Source organism: Lissotriton vulgaris, chromosome 3_1 (assembly GCF_964263255.1).
Source record: "Lissotriton vulgaris chromosome 3_1, aLisVul1.2, whole genome shotgun sequence".
In the NCBI taxonomy this organism is placed as follows: Eukaryota; Metazoa; Chordata; class Amphibia; order Caudata; family Salamandridae; genus Lissotriton; species Lissotriton vulgaris.
The window spans coordinates 1,852,403,193-1,852,423,512 of record NC_141689.1 but is presented as its reverse complement, the minus strand read 5'-3'; the positions used below and the strand labels follow the sequence as shown (position 1 = coordinate 1,852,423,512).

At 43.8% G+C, this 20,320-nt stretch overlaps 1 protein-coding gene across 8 annotated transcripts in view; it reads right to left on the bottom strand.

Moving 5' to 3' along the window:
• ARFIP1 (ARF interacting protein 1) overlaps nt 1-20,320 on the bottom strand; it is a 420,416-nt gene that overhangs the window by 43,343 nt on the left and 356,753 nt on the right. For all 8 annotated transcript variants that reach the window (XM_086962303.1, XM_086962308.1, XM_086962307.1 and 5 more), the window contains one exon: nt 11,276-11,433. In XM_086962303.1, the coding sequence (XP_086818429.1) occupies nt 11,276-11,433 (158 nt within the window). The remainder of the gene's footprint in view (nt 1-11,275; nt 11,434-20,320) is intronic.

The window sequence follows — 20,320 nt, the reverse complement described above, 5'->3', positions numbered from 1 at the left end:
TAAGCTCCTCACTCACCCATCTCTTAAACTTTCAATGCTGAAATTGAAGGTCTTGGACATGGAAACGTTGAATGAATATGGATTTTATAATACTGTAGGAAACCCGTTTTTTTTTTAATACAAATAATGGATGGACCATCTAAGTGATGGGTTTTTAAAGCTATGTACTTGATTGCTTCAGTGCGTTAGATATACGAGACCAATGGAACAAAACGCAGGAGGGCAGAGAGCGACAGAGTGTACACAGTGGGAGCAGGAAGAGTGAGCTATGACACAAAGCACAGGTGAAGGGTACAAACAGTAGGTGGGGAGGCACGAAGTGAATACAACGTCACAGACGGCAGCCGAGAACAGTGGGTAATGGTTCTCATAAAGGCTGTGAGCACATAGAGTAAAGAAGCACAGTACAGAATTTAAAAGGGCACGAAACAGTGACCGTGGGTACTCTGGGGTGGAGATGGTGCAGGTTAAACTGACTGAAGAGCAGAAAGGTTGAAGGCAAGCAGTCGAAGAGATGCCACAAAATAGCTGATTGTGCATGGAGAATGTATGAGACAACAGGACGAATTAAGGGAACGCAATGTGTGAGCGCACGTAGTGGGTCAAAAATTTTAATATGAGTGAAGACGCATAGTGTTGGTGAACAGCACAGGATGAATTAGGAGCAACATGGCTGCAAAGGTGTCACATAGTGGGCATCTCTAGGAATAAAGGCACATGGTTTAGGATGAAAAGCACTTGAATGTAGATCAGTGAAAGGTTTCCCACGAGTAGACAACTCAATCAAGTAGAAAGAAAGATGCTTACAACACAGTGAATAAGTGATCTTATAAACAAAGCATTCGGCCTGGGCTCTTGGTCCATTTAGTAATGTTTTTCAAAAGTGTTTAACAAAGACCAAGTGACTTACTAGCGTAACGTCAGCAAAAGTATTTATTTATTTATAACTTTTATTAAGCGCACGGCTACCCCCAACGCTGTGGACCGCAGCAGCATAGAACCTAGGAGTTAGTAGCTGGAGAATAGCCATGTCTTCAATTTGCCTCTGAACAGGGATTCTGATTCGATCAGACGAAGGCTTAGTGGAAGGGAGTCCCATAGTTTTGACTTGACCACTGCAAAAGCTCTACCTCCTTTTCTGGCACGACGAAAGCAGAGGGGAGCAGAAGACGGAGATGGTTGGATTTGAGATCACGAGAAGAATGGACTAGCTCTAGCCTACGTCTGAGATATCCAGGACATTGGCCACTCAATGCCCTGAAAGTAAGAACTAAGGCCTTGAACTGGAGGATATCGGGAGCCAGTGCAAGCTTTTTAGATGGGGGGGGAGGGGAGATAGAATGACGGTAGGGGACCTTGCAAATCAGCCTGGCCGCAGCATTTTGAACAATCTGCAACCGTTGTAGGAGATATGCTGGGGCACCCGCATATAGGCTATTAGAGTAGTCCAAATGGGAGGTAATGAGGGCGTGCACTACTGTCTTCAGTGGGTCAATGGGCAGGTAGGGGGAAATCTTTTTGATCATATGCAGCTTGCCAAAGCAAGCGGAAGTTACTTTATGAATCTGGATTTTATGCGATAGCTCGATGTTAATTTGAAATCCTAGGTTTCAAGCTACTTTCACCGAGGATTGGGGGGGGGGGGGGTAGTTCAACTCGGACGGCCACCACATGGATGGGGGCAGGTGCGATATTTAATTGAAAACAACACCTTAGTCTTGTCAGTGTTTAGCTTTAAGGTGTTTTGAGTCATCCATGATACAATGTTGGATAAGCAAGCTTTGAAATTCTGGAGTCCATTGTCAGAGTGGTTTCTAAAAGAAAGAATAAGCTGTGGTTTATCAGCATATGAGACCACTCTGACTCCGTGAGCCTCTATTACATCAGCCAAAGGTGAGAGGTAGACATTAAAAAAGAGGGGGCTGAGAGCCGGTCCCTGAGGGACTCCGCAATCAAGGGGCTTTTTATCTTTAGAGAAGTAGGGTCGACACCATACCTGTTGCGTTTTATCCGTTAGAAATGATTTTATCCAGGCTAAATGTATGTCAAGTATCCCTACATTGTGGAGTCTGTCCAGCAGTATGGAATGGGAGACGGTGTTGGAAGCCTCAGACAGATCGAGGAGCACCAGCATGGCTACCTCACCCCTGTCCACGCTTTCTCCGATTGTCTCTGTAACCTCCAGTAGTGCCGTCTCCGTGCTATAACCGGACCTAAATCCGGACTGTGAGTCATGGAGGAGATTACAAGTCTCCAGATGGTCAGCCAGCTGTTCTTGTACGATTTTTTCCAGAATTTTAGCTGGTTTGCGGAGTAGGGATATAGGACGATAGTTACTATACTTTGAGGGATCCGCCTCAGTCTTTTTTAAAATGGGGATCAATGTAGCCTGTTTCCATGCTAAAGGAAAGTGGCCGGAGAGGAGGGAGGCATTCCAAATTGTGATTAGAGATTGAATGATGACTGGCGCCAGGGATGTGAACACCGGGGCGGGGGCCGGGTCCAGGGGTGACCCTGATTTACACTGCTGCATTTTTTGGAATGCTGTGTCCAGTGAAATAGCCTTAAAGTTGCGGAGCATATTTTCACTAGAGAGAGAGTTGTGCTGGGCTGAGGTCACTTCACTGGGCCTCTCCGAGGGATTAAAAGAGGAAAAGATATCCGCAATTTTATTATGAAAGAAATCAGAGAGGCCGTCACAGAGCTCTTGACTGGGTTTAATCGGGCGAGTAAGAGGCGCCGGATTAGTGGAGTCTTTCACAACTTTCACAATTTGATATAGTGTTTTGGCAGAGTTATCTGCGGTGTTGATTTTATGGGCGAAATATTCTTTCAGAGAGGTCTTTTTCAATTTATGAAATTTTTTCAAGGGAGTTCTGCATGTGATTTTGGCAGCGGGACCATAAGTAGATCGCAAAGAGCGTTCAAGTTTCTTACATTTGGATTTTTCTTCATGCAACGTTGGAGAGAACCAAGGGGCAGTAGGTTTTGTTCGGGCCGATGAGAAGGAATGTAGGGGGCAATGGTGTCAATGGCAGTGGAAAGATACTTATTAAACTTCTTGACATCGGTATTCAGATTGTCTGAGAGTTGCCAGTTCCAGTAGGTCACTACAGGTTCGAGTGTATCACAGGTAATTTTATACCATTTTCTCCCCAAGTTCTCCGTCCTTCTGTGAGAGGTCAGAGGGGGGTGGTGGTCAGGTTAAAGTACCCTTCTCAAGCAGGTTGCAGTGGCCAATCTGCACCTGGCAGAATGTACTATAACGCAAACACAATGAGAGACGGAGAGCTGAAACTTTTCAGACACTCCCCCCTCAGTCTCAGATCTGGGTTGAATCCATCATCGTTCTTCAGCTCACTTCACCACCCCAGTTCAGACCTAGCCATATGCAAATCAGTCTTGATCCTGTTTCTCATGGGAACAGTCAAGCACGAACTGCCAAGTCAGGTCTTGCCTGGGCCGGACACAAGCATCTTATAATCACATTTGTTGACTACCTCACAGCTTCACTGATGCCTAACACTATCCAATGTAACACTGCTTTCTTACAGCCACACTCTTGAAAGCAATCCCATAGGTGAACACAAGTTGAAGGTCAAATTATTTTTACATAACAGTAAATACAGCGAGAGACTTTCTTGTATCCAATCAGCACGGCCACTATTCTGGCTCTAGGTGAATGCAATCATGGGCTTGTCTGTGTCCCTCGAGGCTGGAGAGCGAGGGCTGGGGGCCGTTTGTTTGGCCTCTTGGCGGCCAAACTCTGGAACCCTCTCCCAGCGCACATTCAAGACATCCCTAATCTTTTGACGTTTCGTAAGTCTCTAAAAACCTGGCTGTTTCCCTCTATCTGATGTTTAGGCGCTTATGGGTGTCTCTGCTCTATCCTTGGTTCTCTGGTTGTGCTGGGACGCCTCGTTGCTGAGGTAGCCATGTCCATTACAAATCTTTTATAAATAAATAAAATAAGTACGCCGGGCCGAAGACGGCTGTAATGCCAGAAACCGGTCCCCGGAAGCTCGTTTCCTTTCCAGTAAAAGAGTTGGCTTGGTAGTTTGGTCTGCCCTGTTCCCATGATGCACTGGGCCAGGGACAGACTAATTTGCATGTAGCCAGGTTCTGAGCTGGGATGGTGCAGTGAGCTAAAAAACGGTGATGGATCAAGCCCTGATCTGTCGACTGGGTAGGAGTGTTCTGCTTAATTCAGATACTCTGTTCATCACCACCCCCCTTTTCTGAATCGTTTTGTCCACCATAAGCGTGGAAGGGTATGCTCAGACATGAGTCCCTTGCTCACTGCACCATCAGGATTCAAGCAAGTCGGGCCGAAGACGGCTGTAATGCCAGAAACCGGTCCCCGGAAGCTTGTTTCCTTTCCTTTTTTTTTTTTTTAAATCTTTTTATTGAAAGTTTTTACTGTTACATACAGGGCACGGCAATATTACTAACAAAATACATCACACTGAGAGAAAAAGCAAATAAAGCAACAACAATAATAAAAGGAACAACACCCAATTGAAAAAAAAATGATCAGGAATATCGGTCCAGGTTCTGAAAACATAAACTAATCAAGCAAAGTTTCCATTCTATAATATTTCCGTAAATTCACTTGTGTCTCTCAGAATATTACCATCATAGCAATTAATACCTTGTATGTTGTCCTAAATCACCCAAATTTTACTCACATCTAGGTTTTATTCTATTTCACCCTCCTTCCATCGTGTAATGGGACCCCATATTAGCTTACCCAACTTCCTTCCCCTTTTCCCTTTCCGTGCATAGATCTCTTTCTCCACATTATATGTTGTTATTAATTTGGCCAACCAATTATGAAAGGTGGGCGGAATAGGGTCGATCCATGCCGAGGCTATACATAATCTCATAACTGCTAATGCTACAAATAAAAATTCCCTCCCGCTTGATAATTGTTCATCCTCCACATTTACTCCTAATAGTATAGTTCCGGGAGTTAACACAATTTCAGTTCCTAAAATATTGTTTATGAAACCTTCAATATCTTTTTTAAGTGAATATAAATGAGGGCACGTTGCAAATACATGTTTTAGATCAGCTTCCAGACTTCCACACCTATAACACTTAATACCCACAGTACCTCCCCATTGTGCTATTTTTGCAGGGGTATAATATAAATGATACAACGTTTTATAATGTTGCGCCTGCAAAGGAGCTGAGCATAACAGAGAATATCCCTTTTCTAAAGAGATACCAAAGCTTTCCCCGCTGATGTTGATTGTCTTTCCATTTTTCATAATCATCCTGTTTTGATTTTATCAACTCACCATAAAACCTCTTGATAGTACAATCTTCCCCTAATTGAACCACTTCCATAATAGGATCGCGCCTAAAACCCAAAGCACCTCCCTTTTTATTCAAAAGAAACTCCTAATTTGTAGGTATTTAAAAAGTTGCCTGGTGTCTAGCTTAAATCTAGCCTGTAATTCTGAGAATTGAAAAAACCCCTGTTCCCCCATTACATCCCCTATACTTCTAATTCCCTTATTTTCCCACTCAAATATGGAACCCGAGAAAATCTCTTGTGGAAGATTTGGGTTATGTGAAAATCTGGTGTACACATTATATTTCCCCAAGCCTATTCTTTTAACAAAACTTTTCCAAATTGTACATGCTGCTATGAGCGTCTTAAACTTTGCCCTCTTGTAATAACTAGCCTCCGTAAACTTCAAAAACACATTCTGCACTTCTATTCCCAAAGTTAATCCATAAATTGCCAATGTTCCAAATTTGCTCCGACCTTCTGACTCTGCCCCTCCCAGCAAGCCAGTCATATTTTGGAGAGCTGCTGCCCAATAATAAAGCTTTAATTCTGGTACTCCCCAGCCTCCCCTCTCTCTCGGAAGTGTCATGAATCTGAGGGCTCTTCTAGTTTTCCCCTTTGCCCAGATGAATCTATTAATTATGCACTCTAATTTTTTTAATAATTTGACATCGAATAACAAAGGTATAGCTCTAAATAAATATAAAAATTTTGGGAGAACCAGCATTTTTATTATATTCGTCCGCCCCACAATTGACATCTGCAAGTTGTCCCACCTGTCCAGGTCCTTCTCCACTTTCTTAATTAAAGGGGTAATATTCTTCTCTACTAACAAGTCCAAGTCTGCCAAGATGATTACCCCTAAATATGTGCCTACCTGCGTCACTCAGTTATCTGTACAGGTAGTAAAAGAGTTTTTAATTATCTGTGTTTTTGATGTATTTAATTTATAACCCGATATCTTTCCAAATTTCATCGCCTCAGTTTCCAGATATTCTATAGATTCAGTAGGATTAGGAGTGATTACAACGATATCGTCTGCATAGGCTAAGATTTTACAATGCCCGATAAGTGTTGTTAGAGGTATGATCATCTCAGACGCCTCTATTCTACGGATTAGTGGGTCCATATATATAGCAAACAAAAGCGGTGAACAAGGGCACCCCTGTCTAGTACCCCTTTTTATTCGAAATTGCCCCGTGTTCCCAGCATTCACACGTAAAGTTGCTACCGGATTTGAATATAAAGTCTGTACTGCTTTAAGATATCCCTGTTTAATGCCTGTTCTTTCTAAAGCATAAAGCATTTCCAGTAAAAGAATTGGCTTGGTAGTTTGGTCTGCCCTGTTCCCATGATGCACTGGGCCAGGGACAGACTAATTTGCACGTAGCCAGGTTCTGAGCTGGGATGGTGCAGTGAGCTAAAAACGGTGATGGATCAAGCCCTGATTTGTTGACTGGGTAGGAGTGTTCTGCTTAATTCAGATACTCTGTCCATCACCACCCCCTTTTTCTGAATCTTTTTGTCCACCATAAGCGTGGAAGGGTATGCTCAGACATGAGTCCCTTGCTCACTGCACCATCAGGATTCAAGCAAGCCGGGCCGAAGACGGCTGTAATGCCAGAAACCGGTCCGCGGAAGCTTGTTTCCTTTCCAGTAAAAGAATTGGCTTGGTAGTTTGGTCTGCCCTGTTCCCATGATGCACTGGGCCAGGGACAGACTAATTTGCATGTAGCCAGGTTCTGAGCTGGGATGGTGCAGTGAGCTAAAAAACGGTGATGGATCAAGTCCTGATCTGTTGACTGGGTAGGAGTGTTCTGCTTAATTCAGATACTCTGTCCATCACCACCCCCTTTTTCTGAATCGTTTTGTCCACCATAAGCGTGGAAGGGTATGCTCAGACATGAGTCCCTTGCTCACTGAACCATCAGGATTCAAGCAAGCCGGGCCGAAGACGGCTGTAATGCCATAAACCAGTCCCCGGAAGCTTGTTTCCTTTCCAGTAAAAGAATTGGCTTGGTAGTTTGGTTTGCCCTGTTCCCATGATGCACTGGCCCAGGGACAGACTAATTTGCATGTAGCCAGGTTCTGAGCTGGGATGGTGCAGTGAGCTAAAAAACGGTGATGGATCAAGCCCTGATCTGTTGACTGGGTAGGAGTGTTCTGCTTAATTCAGATACTCTGTCCATCACCACCCCCTTTTTCTGAATCGTTTTGTCCACCATAAGCGTGGAAGGGTATGCTCAGACATGAGTCCCTTGCTCACTGCACCATCAGGATTCAAGCAAGCCGGGCCGAAGACGGCTGTAATGCCAGAAACCGGTCCCCGGAAGCTTGTTTCCTTTCCAGTAAAAGAATTGGATTGGTAGTTTGGTCTGCCCTGTTCCCATGATGCACTGGGCCAGGGACAGACTAATTTGCATGTAGCCAGGTTCTGAGCTGGGATGGTGCAGTGAGCTAAAAAACGGTGATGGATCAAGCCCTGATCTGTTGACTGGGTAGGAGTGTTCTGCTTAATTCAGATACTCTGTCCATCACCACCCCCTTTTTCTGAATCGTTTTGTCCACCATAAGCGTGGAAGGGTATGCTCAGACATGAGTCCCTTGCTCACTGCACCATCAGGATTCAAGCAAGCCGGGCCGAAGACGGCTGTAATGCCAGAAACCAGTCCCCGGAAGCTTGTTTCCTTTCCAGTAAAAGAATTGGCTTGGTAGTTTGGTTTGCCCTGTTCCCATGATGCACTGGGCCAGGGACAGACTAATTTGCAGGTAGCCAGGTTCTGAGCTGGGATGGTGCAGTGAGCTAAAAAACGGTGATGGATCAAGCCCTGATCTGTTGACTGGGTAGGAGTGTTCTGCTTAATTTCATCACCACCCCCTTTTTCTGTAACATGAATTTGGAGACAAACTCTCAGTAGATCTCTCTAATTTTTTAGAGGCCACAGTCCTTAGAGAAGTGTCACTCTCCTCATCCGATAGAGGGCATTCCTAGGTTTTTAGCTTCTTACCATAGCAGAGGTCTAGCCTCTCTATCCCGCAAAGTTGTGTGAGAAAAAGTGCGGCAAATTTTACATCCTCTCACCTGATTGTCAGAGTGAAAGGAATAGGTGCCGTTTTTGTGTGGGTCATCAGAATGAAGTCTCACTTTCCCACATGAGCCGCATGGTTGAAATAATCCTTTTTTGGTTGAAGTAGACATGATGTCTAAAGGAGAGTAGATACTGATCTGAGAGTAAAAACTGTAAATATCTAGGAAGAAATTTTTATCTGGAATGCCAGAAATTTGAAACACTGAGCGGAGCATAGGGAGACTGCCATCACATGACATGCGGTAGAAAATCTGAGACTGGAGCCTCTGGGGTGAAGGTTTTTTAAAGGGGGATATCGACTGATTGGGTGGACTTTGGGATATTTCAAATTACACTAAAAAGCTATTAAACTGAATGTCTTTTGCATTAACTTAAATGTATTTCTTTAAATTTACTGCTCTATATATACCTTGGGACTCCCACTTTGATGACAGGGAATGATTCTATGAAAGATCTAATACCGAAGAATCCTTTAAAATCGACACCTGCAAATCCACTTTAGAAGATAAAAAGCAAGTACCACAAACAGAAAAAACGTTCTCTGCTGAAGATGCTACTGATCTAACAAAGGTAGAACCACATCAATCTGCTACCACAGAGACATCTTATGCTCTTCGTTTTTCCACTCACCGTCACACCCACATCTTCAATACCTCACTGCAACAAACCACAGCCTTATGAAGCTACCCATACCAATGCAGACTGGTGCAGTTTAGGTTCAACTAACAGCCTACCTGCTGAGACAGCAGCAATGGGAATACCAGCGGTCTGAATTATTTTGCCAATGCCGACAAGGAGCCATAAATCACAACCTCATGGGCCAATTCAGACTCACTAAATATACCGTTATGGGAATTTCTTCAGTTTGGGTAATGTTGAAAAGGACATACAACATTGAAGATACAGGTGAAAGACATTTTAACACCCACATTGCAGCTCTTCAAAATTTGAAAGAAATGCTTGAAGCACTCAATACAATTGTGGAATCCTCACATTTGCAAAATAGTTCACACTTCAACAACATTAACACTCCTACTCCTGAGAAGACATCTGAAGCCTTCTTAGAACATCTGCCTGGACATCGCTCTCTATCAACACATGAGCACCGTGAATATCGATGCCACTAAGTACTTCAAATATGAAGCTCAATGCTTTTTAGAATCCCCCTCACTTTTAATGTACTGAATGCAGCTATCTATAAATCCCTCATGACTTGTGCACAAGGTAGAAAAACTTAATTTCAACAGTGTCATTTTAAAAACTCAAAAAAACCGATGTGAGCTTATGCACATTTATACATTTTAAATGTGCTTCCAACCCAGTCAAAGAAGCATGTGTTACCATTTTCATATTGTGTTTCAGGACTGTAAAATCACACCTGTCCAGTCCTATGACAACCCACCAGAGTTTGACAAACATAGTGGATCTCCATTAAAAGATCAGATTCAAGAACAAGAGAAACAGTAACAATTATAATCTACTCACTGAATAGTAGGTACAGTTTTTCTTATTCATAATCTCTATGGAATTATGTTAAACACTGGCATCCTGAGATCTGGTACAACTGTCACCCATTATTTTACTTATTTATTATTATTATTATTATTATTATTATTATTATATTATTTTCAAGATTTATAAAGCGCTGGCTTTGTATGAAGTGTCAGCTTCAGAAAAATGAACTCCATACTTATAACAATCTTCAAAATGAGAAGAACCTTCCATAAAGGTTTGAAGGGGCCTAACAATTTCTGAACCTACCACCATAGACACAGCGTGCGCACAAAAACACAAGCAAGGTGATGCACTGAAATCCTGAATTGACCATTTCTTCAGACTGCACCTCATGTGACCCTTCGAACCACTCCTCTTTCTTAAGATACAGATCAGGCTAGTTCTCGGTCAGCACATTGATGGGCAGATGTGTAGCATAGCAACGATCTCCTATGCCGGTTGCACTGCTATGTAGGATTTGCAGAATGTATAGGGAGAGTGGAAACAAGGAGAACAAGGAGACCAACAGCTGTCAAGTGAGTGACAATGACATGAAACTCCCATTTAAAAGATTTAACTGTGCAATCATGCCTAAAGCCTCCCTCACATGCTTCACAATGGCCTTGAACGTTGGTCCCAAAGAAGTTTCCCAAATTACTCCATAGTCTGGCTTGTCCTCCTAGTTGAAGAAAGGAGTTTTTCTCGGTGTCTTTTTTTCTTGAGAATGTCTGTTTCTGGAAGGCCAAGCTCACTTTTGTGTTTCTTTGATGCCAATCCTGCTGAAGGAAATAAATAGAAGTCCTAGACCATCAATGATGGGATGGGTTTATTCATCGATTTGCACAGCTTCTGGACTACAATAAGCAAACTTACTCAAGCCACCAGTCTGTTTTTAATGAAGGCCACAGTATTTTGAAGGCATATCACTGCAAGCTTCAGGATTTCGGCTGCTATGCTTAACTGCCAAACACCACAACGTCCGGTATATTTGTTTCTTTTTTTGCATATACTATACTCTAAAACCCTCTAAGGCAATAAGTTCACCTTTAAAGTAACATGGTTGAGCACAGGTACCACTGGACACAGCTTTGAGTCCGGTGTCCCATTACCTGGGCAGCAATATGGGAACAGAGCTAGTTAGCTATGGTGGCAGGCACCATTTCACTCCACACCAGCACCCTGCCACTGTGTAAAAAGTGTCCGAGGGTCCCAGCTTATGCCTTGTGTATTTTAAAGAGAAAGAACCTGCAAAGGGAATAGTTTCAATAGGAAATCTAGTTACATAAGTTACACATAATACATACACTTGAGATAAAATGGTTCTAAAGATTATACAAGAGGCAGCATGTAAAAATTCTTAAAAGAAAGTTGTTTAACAGTTTTTATTATTTACCTTGAATTCTCATACTGTTTCACAGTCATCAGTGTATCCTCAATTGTTTTGTTTACCAGGGTGTTTACATTAGAGATGAAAAAGTTTATAGCTGCGAGAAGAGTCTCTCCATTTTTGGCTAAAAGTTTCTGGGTTTCTGCATTGTATCCAAATTCTTCCTAAAATCCAAAAACAGATAAAAAAGATCAGACTTGTAGTAAGCAAAAATGAAAGGAGTAAATTATTAGACAGATGAAGTGCATGTTTAACTAGCCTCTATAGCTTGCTGGCACTAAGCAATTAATTTAGAGGTGGAGCCAATTGGAGAGCTGAAAGCCCATGGCACTAATAAAATTTGAGCCCGGTCCTCGCCAGGCTTTGTACCTGATTGAGTTGTTCAGAAAAATTGAGTATAATGGGCACAAGCAGTTTGTTTGCTAATTTCTTTTTTGTTCTCTAAATTGAGGCTCCATTATAGATGGTAGTAAAAGTAAGAGTTTACACCCAACCAAGAGACTGGTGCTACAGTTCACACTAGCACGGGAATTATTTGCGTCTACTTTAACACCAGCACCAATCTATAAACTAGGCCTTAAGTATCAACCAGTTAGAATGGTGGCGAACGCACGGCTTCATTTGTATTGCTTAATCCTTATCAGTTCTCACAACAGCCTTAGGCAATATTTTATTGTAAATGGAAAGCGTGTGCTGCTCGGGGAAGTAAGGCGTGGTAGTGTGAGAAGCAAGTTTGGTGGCGAAAGTAGAAGGGTTGCAAGTAGGAGGGCAAGGGCTGGTGGCTAGAGGGAAAGGGATTAAATAACTTCCTACAGTGTTTGAGCATAGCGTTCCCCAGGGCATACTAACTAGTTATGAGAATCCGTTAGTGAGTCATCTTGACAAATTATTATAGGTGCGTGTTCATACATAGCACCAACCACGGCAGTGGCTCAACTCAAGTGATTAGTTACATAGGTGTATATAAAAATATTTGAACAGCTTGTCGTAGATGTAGCAAAACGGGGGACCAGGCAGGTAGGTGTTTATTAAAATGCACTTAAAATACTGCCCGAATATTCCGCAAGGCATGCAAGCCAGAGTAATGGAAGTGTATTGAAAGAGTTCTTACAGAAATGCCTCACTATGTGACCTGGGTAAGTGATACACATTTTGTGGGTGTTTGACTGATAAAGTTTTTATGCGTGACTGGTCTCTAATAGCGTGGCGCTGCACACAAGACTGGCTGATACTTATCATCAACACAGCCAAAAGGGTAGCAGATGCTATTCTTGTAGAGATTCAAGTGTTGGAAGGCCAGATCAAGGCAACCTGCAGCACTTTGTTCAAAAAACACCTGGATGAAACCAACAAGGCAAATAAAGATTATAAAGACAACATACTAGCAAGTAAGATGGATAAATTTAAAAAGGATCTGGAACGCTTTTCTTTAGTCAAAGTCTACCCTTATACTAGCGACAATTATGAAGCCCCTGGATTTAACAGCAAAGGGAAACGCTATGGGTCCAACTATTCAACCTCAGGGTCTGACTCTAGTGACTCAGATACACCTAATCGCGCTGGAGCATACTCTGGGTTAGATGGTCAACAACAGCGACCATTCAAAAGGGGTGGTCGGCAGAGAGGTGGTATGTACAACCAATATCCAGGGAATTACCAGAATCCTGGACCCTGGTGGCATCCAGGCCCGTGGGGATTTCAACCTCCACCTCCATTTGCACAGCAAATGAATCCATTTGGACAACACCCTCAGTTTTTTCCTAACCAGTCTTTTTTAGGACGTGGTCGGGGACAAAGCCGGGGAAGGAAAAGAGGACAACAAACTGTCCAATGGGACACAGACCCCTCATTTCCCAACACACGGAGCAGGAGAGCGGCTCAACAGAGCAACAGTACGGAAACGACCGGTACTTAACAGTGAATTTAAGCTCCCGCAATTTGACACCCACTGAACAGACAGTCTTGGAAAAGGGCTTAGGCTTTGTCCCCACAAACAAGGGAGATCCTTTTCAGATCAGAACTGAACTCGAAAAATTCTTTCGCAAGGTGCGTTTACATTTCTTTTTTAAGAACAAAACTGAACTCTCTGACAGCGGCAAAGACGAACTTACCAACACGGGGTTGCGTCCGAAATCTACCTTCACCCCCCTGAGCCACCAAGTGCCATCACTTGTAACCACTTTTGAGCAAGCAGTCAGACATGACATCGCGCAACTACAAGATGCTGAGTTTCAGACATTTAAAAATTTCTCCAAACCTGAAAGGCAGGCCTTGACTAGTCTTACAAAAGATCCGACTATTATAATAAAACCAGCGGACAAAGGGGGAGCTACGGTAGTTTTAGATATGGTCCAGTATCGACAAGAATGCTTGAGACAATTGGATAACCACCAATTTTATCGACGTCTATCTGAAGACCCCACTCCACGTCTACTTTCTGAGATAAAAAATCTGGTAGATGAAGGACACAACGAAGGGTGGATTACATCTCAGGAAGCTAGATTCTTGGTGACAGAGAACCCTGTTACACCTGGGTTCTACTGCCTACCAAAGATCCACAAAGCCACCAGACCACCACCAGGACGTCCCATTATTTCGGGGATTGGCTCTCTCCTGGAAACTCTTTCTACCTTTGTAGATTTCTTTCTTAGACCTCTCGTCAAGAAAATGCCAACATACTTAGAAGATACAGCTGATGTACTCAGACTGTTACCTAGTGTAGAGTATAATGCAGAGACCGACCTGTTGGTCAGCTATGATGTCGAGTCCCTCTACACCTGCATACCCCAACAAGACTCCCTGGATACCATAAGACATCTCTTGTCGTCAGAAGATTTGGACAGTATCACTCCTGTGAACTTCATTTTAGCATGTGCTGAAATAGCCATGAAGCAAAATTTCTTCAAATTCGAAGAACAATTTTTTTTCCAGATCTCCGGGACATCTATGGGGAGTGTTTTTGCCCCTAGCCTTGCCAACCTTTATGTTCAGCAATTTGAACAGGACTATATTCTCAACCATAGCAACCCATTCTTCCACCAAGTGGTGCTATGGAAGAGATATATAGATGATATCCTGATGGTATGGCGAGGCTCCGAAACAGAGATAGAGTGCTTTCACCAATGGCTGAATGAACGTAATCAATATCTTAACTTTACGTTGGAATACAGCCATATTAGACTTTCCTTTTTGGATTTGTCAATTTTTCCAGAAGCTGGAGGTTTGCAGAGCGAATTGTTCACCAAACCCATGGCAAGGAATTCCTTGCTGCTTTCTAATAGCCACCATCCACGTTCCCTGAAAGAAAACCTTCCATTTGGGCAATTACTCAGAGTGAGGAGGAATGGTTCATCTCAGGCACTGTTTAACAAACATGCTACCATCCTTTCTACCCAACTGCAGGAACGCAAATACCCCTCACATCTTGTGAAAAGAGCATGGAAACGTGCATCGAATAATAATCGCGAGGCTTTGCTGGACAGACGTCCTCCCAAACCACCTCTTGAAAGGCTAACATTTGTCAGCACATTCAATGCACAGTCTAACAGAATTCAGAAATCTGTGCGCAAACACTGGGGTATCCTGAACACCACAGATGCCAATATTCCTTTACCCCTTTTCTCATTTAAAAGAGCACCCAGCTTGCGTGACACACTGGTCCATACCAGACCAAGGATACAGAACACCGAGAGATCAATGACTCTATGGGATCTCCCTCCAGTTACAGGACACCATCCATGTGGGTCATGCAGGGCTTGCCCTCAGACTAGCAAAACCAACTCGATTGATCTAGGGACAGGGAGGACCTGGGTCCTTATAAAACATACCAACTGGAACACAGATAATGTTATTTACATGCTCACTTGTCCCTGCTCTCGCAGATATATCAGATACACTACCCGCAAAATCAAACTGAGAATTGGGGAACACAAGAGCACCATTAGGTGCCACAAACAGGCCACGAAACTAACGAGCCATTTTCTAACCTGCAAACATACAGCGGATGAAATGAAATGGGTTGTCCTAGAACATCCTTATATTCCCCCCCACATAAGTGATGTATCAACATTTCTATTCACGAAAGAACAGAAATGGGGTTTCCACCTCAAAAGTGACTCTAAAGGGCTCAATGACGACATACCATGGGCTTCGTTATGATCACTTCAACATTGCCTATTTACTAGTTAAAGGTTACTGTGCATCTAAAGACCTTTTCCCGTGTGCATCTAGATGATTCATTTGAATTATCAGCATAAAATGTAGAATATCATCATTTATGTTTCAACACTGAGGGAACATTACGCTGACATTCTATACAGCAATGCATACTGTCCATTATGTCCATAGTGAGTCAGGGCTCACATTCCTGCTGCATCAAATATTCACATAGAATACATGAGCGTTTCTGCATATCTTTGAACATCTTGTGTATATACAGATTCTGGGTTGGTAGCCTTTTTCTCTTGCAAACCTTACTTGTAAACTTCTGACTTGACCAAACTTTAACTTATCACAGGCATATACATCAGGTCCTGTTCGGGACTAATTCAATCTCACAAGACGTAAGCCACAGTCCCGTTCTTAATGCTACTACGCATGCGCGACCGGTGTAGCTTCTCTGTTCTCGCGCATGCCCAGTCCTAGTTTCATCACCGAAGCTCGCCTGCGCAACAGTACATTACCGGCGCACACGTGTAAGAAAGACAGAATCCCCTTTCTAATTAAACGCCGTAGCAGTACCCAATAGGACACGCACTCGGCCAGCTGTACCCGATCAATCAATTAGATCGGGTATAAATAGCGAGGCGAGCGCAGTGTCTAGTTACCTCCACTCCTGCTCGGACGCTGGCCTAAGAGGTACCGACGGACAGGTAGGGTTCCTATAGCATTCAGGACCTTATAACATGGGATCTGTGCACAAGGTCTTTCTCTTTACTTTTTTACTCTAATAAGAAACCTTGAACTTGGCTGGTTTATACAAGTCAGTCTACATGAGCTTACTAAACTTTATACATAGTCTCTCTGTTTTTAAGTAACATGTTCCACAGTTAGATCTTTGGACTGCTTTTTGCTAAGTTACATCCTGCAAAAATCTTTTTGACTAAAATATCTTATGACTGAAAGCATAATATATGTTAAAACAACCACAATCACTTCCTCTCTATGCATGGTTACCACCATGTGTTTATTGGGGTAGAGTCTCTTTTCTTAAATCAACTGGTGTTTGTTAGTATATGTTTGGAAATGGTTGATTATACATACTTTGTACCTTCAAATTTTTTTTGAGGTGCTTTATACTTTTCCATTCTAACAGAGCGGGGCCTCCTTCTCCCCGAGTGGGTGCCGGGTGAGGTGAGGTGATCTCCCACAGAATGCTGGGTGAGTGACATTCTACAGATTAAAGCGTCTAAATTTGGAATGGTCATTATCAGGAGAACTATATAGCTTCTGATGGGCGTGGATACTTTTTCCTTTCGCCTTGTTTGTGTAGTTGTGTTGTGTTCTAATTTCCGAAATACCATCATGCACTTCTTATACTTTTCACTATTGTGCACTTTCCTTTTTCTTTAGGAGAAAAACGAATTATTGGATAATCACCAGAGAACATTTGGGCTAAAAGTTTCTGGTAGGAGTAATCCATATTTTCAATGCACTTATTTTTCACGAATTGCAGTCGCTAATATCATCTGGTCCTGAAGAAAGCTTGGACTCATTGTCCATGTATTATTATTAAAATTTTATAGAGCGCGTAGTCACCCTAAGGTATCCCAGCGCTAGAGATCCCTACTTCTGAGGGTTCGGCATCAGAGAAGGGGAAAGGGCCAGTAAGCTGAAACATGTCGACCTCAATGTACTGCGCCGTCATATAGTCATTTTTTAAGACTATCAGGCGTTGCTTTTAAACTTAGACCCTGGGATAATACCTAATAAACACATTTTTTGTCCTAGTAGCCAATTTTATTTACACTTCACTTTCTTTTCACTAGCACTGCACTCCATCAGTACTACTTTTGAAACACTGTGGTCTGGAAGAATATTTTCAAAATCCGTCTCTGCATCATCACCAGGTGCGCTGGGTGAGATCTGGATTTATGATATGTACCCCACATGATGATATTCCACCATAAGGGTGGGCTGATGGGAATTTTTCCAACCCAGTGTTATCATAGTGGTGACATGTTGGTCTAACGGTCTTTTTTTGCGCGACACAACACACAAACAACCTTGTGGACCAGGTAACTCTTCTTTGTTTTTTCAATAGTTGTAGGGGCTTGAGCTACCGTGGTCGTTAAATATTCCCTTTTTGACCCCCCTCACTTTATTTTTCCAGTATCTCTGTTATAGTCATAATCTGTGAATAGTCCAGCCCATGTGCGTGGATCCCGGAGCAATCAAAATAGTCTCTTAAATTGTACTCTTCTGCAGTCCTGCATAGACACTTAAGAGAAAATCAAAGACAAATAATGCAGCCTGAAATTAACAAGGCTACACTGGCCAGCACTTCATCTTGAAGTGAAAAAGGATAGTCAAATAATATTGAAATTTACACATTTTGCTAAGTTTCACACATAGAGAAACTCCCCTTCACAAAAATCCATTGTCATGATAGAAAGGAAGGGTTGGGCAGACAAGCCCCATAGGCTGTCATTATGTGTCTGGAAAAGGGATACAGTGCCTTTAAGGAACCCTCCAGAGACCCTCGGTATCCCATGATGCACAGCCAAAGGCAAATAATACTTTCAGTTCTTTTTCTGGCACCTGGTAGCAGGACCCTGGAGCATTGAGCTCTAACTTTATAGGGATTTCTTTAATTTTGGGATTTTTTTTTATAGTTTTTGTGTTTCATTCGACGTCTGGGGCCTTTTTCTTCCATTTGCTGTCTTTTTTGGGCAGCTAGTCCACCTTTTTCTTGTCAAAATGCCAGCTTTATTTGACAAGTGCCCTGAGTGTGGCAGGAAGAAGGCCAAATCAGACTCTCACCCGGTTTTCCATCTTCTTATTTTCTTGACTCCTGTGTCATCTGCAAGTCATTCTCCAGAAGGACCCTGCGTGTCAGGGAGAAGATCTGTCTTCAAGGCCTGGAGCAGAGGAGACATCAGGATGCAGGTGGGACCTCTGGGCATGGAGGGAACTTTTTATCTTCCACTATCCATGGATCGGCCTCTGGGGGGGCTCCCCAGTCGCAAGAAGGCCCAGAAATGGCACAGGTCCCGGTCGATGGCTAAGACGTCGGCGTCGAAAGGTATGACAACGATATGCTCCTGTCGACCCAGGGCTCTGGGTCTAAACGACGTCGACGTTCGGCGTAGAGGGGAGGGACGTCGAGACCTCGGATGAAGTAGACGTCGAGGACATCGCTGACGACATCGACACATCATCCTCATCGATCTGGGTCCCGAAGACTTCGGTGCTCGCCGCTGAGGCGACACCGCCGCTCGCCGTCAACGTCGACACGTAGGACGCCGTCGAGAAGAAGATAGACGCCGTCGAGGAGCAAGTTGCCGTCCAGGAGAAATTCAACGTCAACAAGCATTTACAATGCAACGGTTTCGCCTTCGGAAAAGTTAGAGCTATTGGCATTGTAAATGACAAACTTTTTATTTATGTGTTGGTTTTGAAAACAGATAAATATATGGCATTGTCATTTACAATGCCAATAGCTTACTCTGTCGCAAATGCGAGACGTATTGCATTTGCACACACACACACCCACACAAGAGCCCCACACACACACAAGAGCCCCCCACACACACACGAGGCCCACACACACCACACAAGAGACCCCTACACAGACCACACAAGAGCCCCCCCACACACCACACAAGAGCCCCCCCACACACACACGCAAGAGCCCCCCCACACACACACACGCAAGAGCCCCACACACACACACAAGAGCCCCCCACACACACACAAGAGCCCCCCACACACACACAAGAGCCCCCCACACACACGCAAGAGCCCCCCACACATGCAATAGACCCCCACACACGCAAAAGCCCCCACACACGCAAGAGCCCCCCACAGACACAAGAGCCCCCCACGCACACGCAAGATTCCCCCACTCGCAAGAGCCCCCCACACACACGCAAGAGCCCCCCACACACACAAGAGCCCCCCACACACACAAGAGCCCCCCACACACAAGAGCCCCCCACACACAAGAGCCCCCCACACACACGCAAAGAGCTCCCCAAACACACGCACAGAGCCCTCCGCTCCATTTGCATCAGGTGTGAGGCTCCTGACTGCTGACAGCCAGGAGACTCCAACAAAAGGAGGCTTATGACCCCTAAGACTCGGCCTTTGTTATGGCCAGTATAGAAATAAGAGAGCCCTGTCCCCTCCTGCACTTTGTTGTGATCGGAAGCAGACAACAACGTGCAGGCGCTGCTGAGAGTGTCCCGGTGTTTGGAAATTACACCGGGACGAATTCAGTATCTTTTTCTGTGGGGACCAACTTCTTGGCAGGGTGGACGGCAGCCACCCTGTGAAAATAAATGGGGGGAATCCGTCCACCCGCGTGGACCCCTGACTCGTGCCCTGGTTGCAGCCACCCCTTCTGCACATTGCACCCACACAAAATCTGTGTTGCTCCTTCCGCGCCCCCCCCCCCCAAATGTTTAACTAGCGCTATGAGGTGGCCAGCGCCAACTGCATAATAGCACTTTTATCTCACTGCCTCATTGCCTGTTAACTCCCACCCCCTTGTTGTTCCTTCCCTCCCATTGTCCCTGTTGACACAGCCATCAGCGAGGTGCAGCAGTAGGAGAATGGGATGAGCAGGAGGCAGGGTGCTCCTGGTGGGGCTGCGATCGTGGATTTACTAACTTGCAACTAAGACTTAATTAATAACCTACAAACTACACCTCGACTACCTGACCTTCATAACTACAGTCAAATATTCAAAATACAACAGCCTTCTAAATCATGAACTATTTTATTTGCAGTTTTTTGCAGGAAATTGGTTCAATAGCATTAGAGCACTTTACATTAGCACACAAGAGCTGATTTTTTTCCTAAGTCACAGGAAATTAAATAATAGGAAGC